The sequence below is a fragment of the Cryptotermes secundus genome, unplaced genomic scaffold, assembly GCF_002891405.2.
Source record: "Cryptotermes secundus unplaced genomic scaffold, Csec_1.0 scaffold5268, whole genome shotgun sequence".
Taxonomy (NCBI): domain Eukaryota; kingdom Metazoa; phylum Arthropoda; class Insecta; order Blattodea; family Kalotermitidae; genus Cryptotermes; species Cryptotermes secundus.
Window position 1 is genome coordinate 491 of NW_019718728.1, and position 2,717 is coordinate 3,207.

Sequence of the window (2,717 nt, forward strand, 5' to 3'; positions counted from 1 at the left end):
CCAGGGGCTGCCAGGCGTTCTTGACGCGTTGCTGTAGCACGGCACCCATTGCGGACGTGGAGGCATCTGTGACGAGTGCAAGTGGCGCGGATTGATCGGGGTGAGCCAGTAGTGTGGCGCGTGACAAACTCGCCTTGCACTCTTCGAAGGCCTTGTGGTGCTCCGGTGTCCAAGTAATGGGGTGGGAGCCCTTGATCTTGGGTCCGGAGAGGACGTCGTGCAGTGGTGCCTGGTGTGCTGCCGCGTGGGGCAGAAATCGCCTGTAGTAGTTCAGCATGCCCAGGAAACGGCGGAGCTGACTGGCGGTTTTGGGAGGTTGACATTCCTGAAGGTGAGTCACTCGTTCTTCCAGCGGTTGGGAGCCTTCGGCGGACACCTTATAACCGAGGAAGGTGATCTCAGGCACTCGGAAGACGCACTTCGCCGGGTTGATGAGGATCCCATACTTCTGCAGTCGGTCGAAGAGTGCCCGTAGGTGTTGCTCGTGTTCCTCTAGAGACCGGGAGAAGATGAGGATATCATCCAGGTAAGCGAAACAGAAGTCGAGTCCCCGCAGAATGTCGTCCATGAAGCGTTGGAAGGTCTGTGCGGCGTTGCGCAGGCCGAAGGACATGAAGGGGAACTCGAATAGGCCGAATGGAGTGGTGATGGCCGTCTTCTGTATGTCACCGGGATTGACGGGGATTTGGTTATACGCTCGTACCAAGTCGATTTTGGAGAAAATGGTACAGCCATGGAGCTGGTGTGAGTAGTCATGGATATGCGGGACTGGGTAGCGGTCAGGGATTGTCCGGGCGTTTAGTGCTCTATAGTCGCCGCAAGGACGCCAACCGTTGTCTTTCTTGGGCACAATATGTAGTGCCGAGGACCATGAACTCTCTGATCGACGAGCTGTACCATCCCGCAACATGGCGTCGAACTCGGCTTTTGCGATAGCGAGTCGGTCCGGTGCCAGTCGCCGTGGTCGGCTGGTTACTGGTGGGCCAGGCACAGTCCTGATGTGGTGGACGGTGTTGTGTCGTATCTCGCGCTGGACTCCAGCTGGGCGGGTCAGGTCCGGGAACTCTGTGAGGAGGCTGTCGATCGGTGTGGTGCTGCTGATGGTCTTTACACTGGGGATCAGTGCGTTGGCCGCTGATGCCGGGGCTGACAGTGTCGTGACCCCGTCCAGGATGCGGTTGTTCCGACAGTCCACCAGGAGACCGAAATGCGACAGGAAGTCCACACCGATGATAGGATGCGGGACGTCGGCCACCACGAAGCGCCACGTGAATTCTCGGCGTAGGCCCAAGTTGAGGCTGAGAGGCACCCATCCGTATGTGTGGATGGTAGTGCCATTAGCCGCACACAGGTCATAGGTGGTACGCTCCATGCGTCGATGGACGAGCCTGCGGGGGTATACACAGAGGTCCGAACCCGTGTCGACTAGGAACTGCCGTTTGCTGACTGTACGTTATGAAGAGGCGGCCTGTTGTACCGCAGACATGTGCCGCCGATGATGTCCGCTGCGTCAGTTTCCCTGCTGGCTGTAGGAGCAGGGCGGAGTACAGTTTTGGGCCCGAGCGCCGAAGCGGCGGTGGTACCAGCAGATACTGGATGTGGTGTCGCCACGGGAAGGGGATCTGCTGCAGGGCCGGCGGTTGTTGAAGGCGGGGCGGGAACCCTTGGGACTGGAGCCTCTGTCTCTCGGTTTGGTGTCGAGATTTTTGAAGCCGGCGTGGAGGCGGTCTTGTTCGGTGCTCAATGCAGCCACTTGGCGGGAGAGATCAGCTATCTCCTGCCGAAGTGCGCCGATGTCCGTGGGCTCATCAACGCTAGCGAGTGCTGGCCGGACGTCGACCTCGGAAATGCGGTCTGCACAGAGGGCTGCGGCCTCCAGGTTGCTCTCGTTCTGGCCGGCGAGGAAGCTCTGCACGTTGCGGGGTAGCCGGCTGGTCCAGACGCTTCGGATGACGTTATCAGACAGGTCTGGTGCGAGGCTTTTGAGGTACGTCAGGAACTGGGACGGCTTACGGTCGCCAATTTCTTCGACCGTGAAGAGTTGCCGCATGCGCTGCTCTGGTGATGGGGATAGCCGCCTCACAAGCTCGGTTCTTAGTAGGGTGTAGGGGCCTCGTTTGGGTGGCGAGGTGATGATGTCCTCTACTTCCGATGCGTAACGTTGGTCCAACTGCGAGATTACGTAGCAGAACTTCGTCTGCTCGCTACTGATACCGGCCAAAGTGAACTGTGCTTCGGCTTGAGCGAACCAAACTGCTGGTCTGTCGGCCCAGAACGGCGGAACCCGCACGGCAATTCTTGATGTCTCTGTTGGTACTGGTCTGCTAGTAATACCAGCCTCATGCTGGTTTACTTCAATTTTTTCTTCCTGTTCTCCTTTTGTACGTAGTTCGCCTTGTAAAGTCTCCATGTGTGTTACGTACTGGTGCAGGAGGTCTTCTATTCGACCGCTGTCCATTATTTGTGTTGAATTGTCGGGGTCACCAATGTGGGATGTCGTATGAATTAGACAACCACTAGTCGAACTGTCCTATTGAATTTATTGCAGCTGCACAGTATACACAAATGGATAACAATAGCGAAATGCTTGAACACTGAACTAGTATTGTAGAAAGGTAGAACTAGACTCTAGACTGTCACTGCAAGTCAGTGTATCTTCTTATGTAGCCTGGAGTCGGACATATGGAAAACGGTTACGTAATAGGTGCTGCTATTGC

The 2,717-nt window shown here is 56.5% G+C and overlaps 1 protein-coding gene across 1 annotated transcript; it reads right to left on the reverse strand.

Annotated features, from left to right (window-relative positions):
• Window positions 1-1,510: 1,510 nt before the first annotated feature.
• LOC111864159 lies at window positions 1,511-2,458 on the reverse strand. The gene has a single exon (XM_023851220.1). The coding sequence runs from the start codon at window positions 2,456-2,458 to the stop codon at window positions 1,511-1,513; it is 948 nt and encodes a 315-aa protein (XP_023706988.1).
• Window positions 2,459-2,717: the final 259 nt, after the last annotated feature.

Coding starts and splice junctions, on each gene's coding strand:
- LOC111864159 (XM_023851220.1), bottom strand. CDS start 2,458: ATGGACAGCGGTCGAATAGAAGACCTCCTGCACCAGTACGTAACACAC.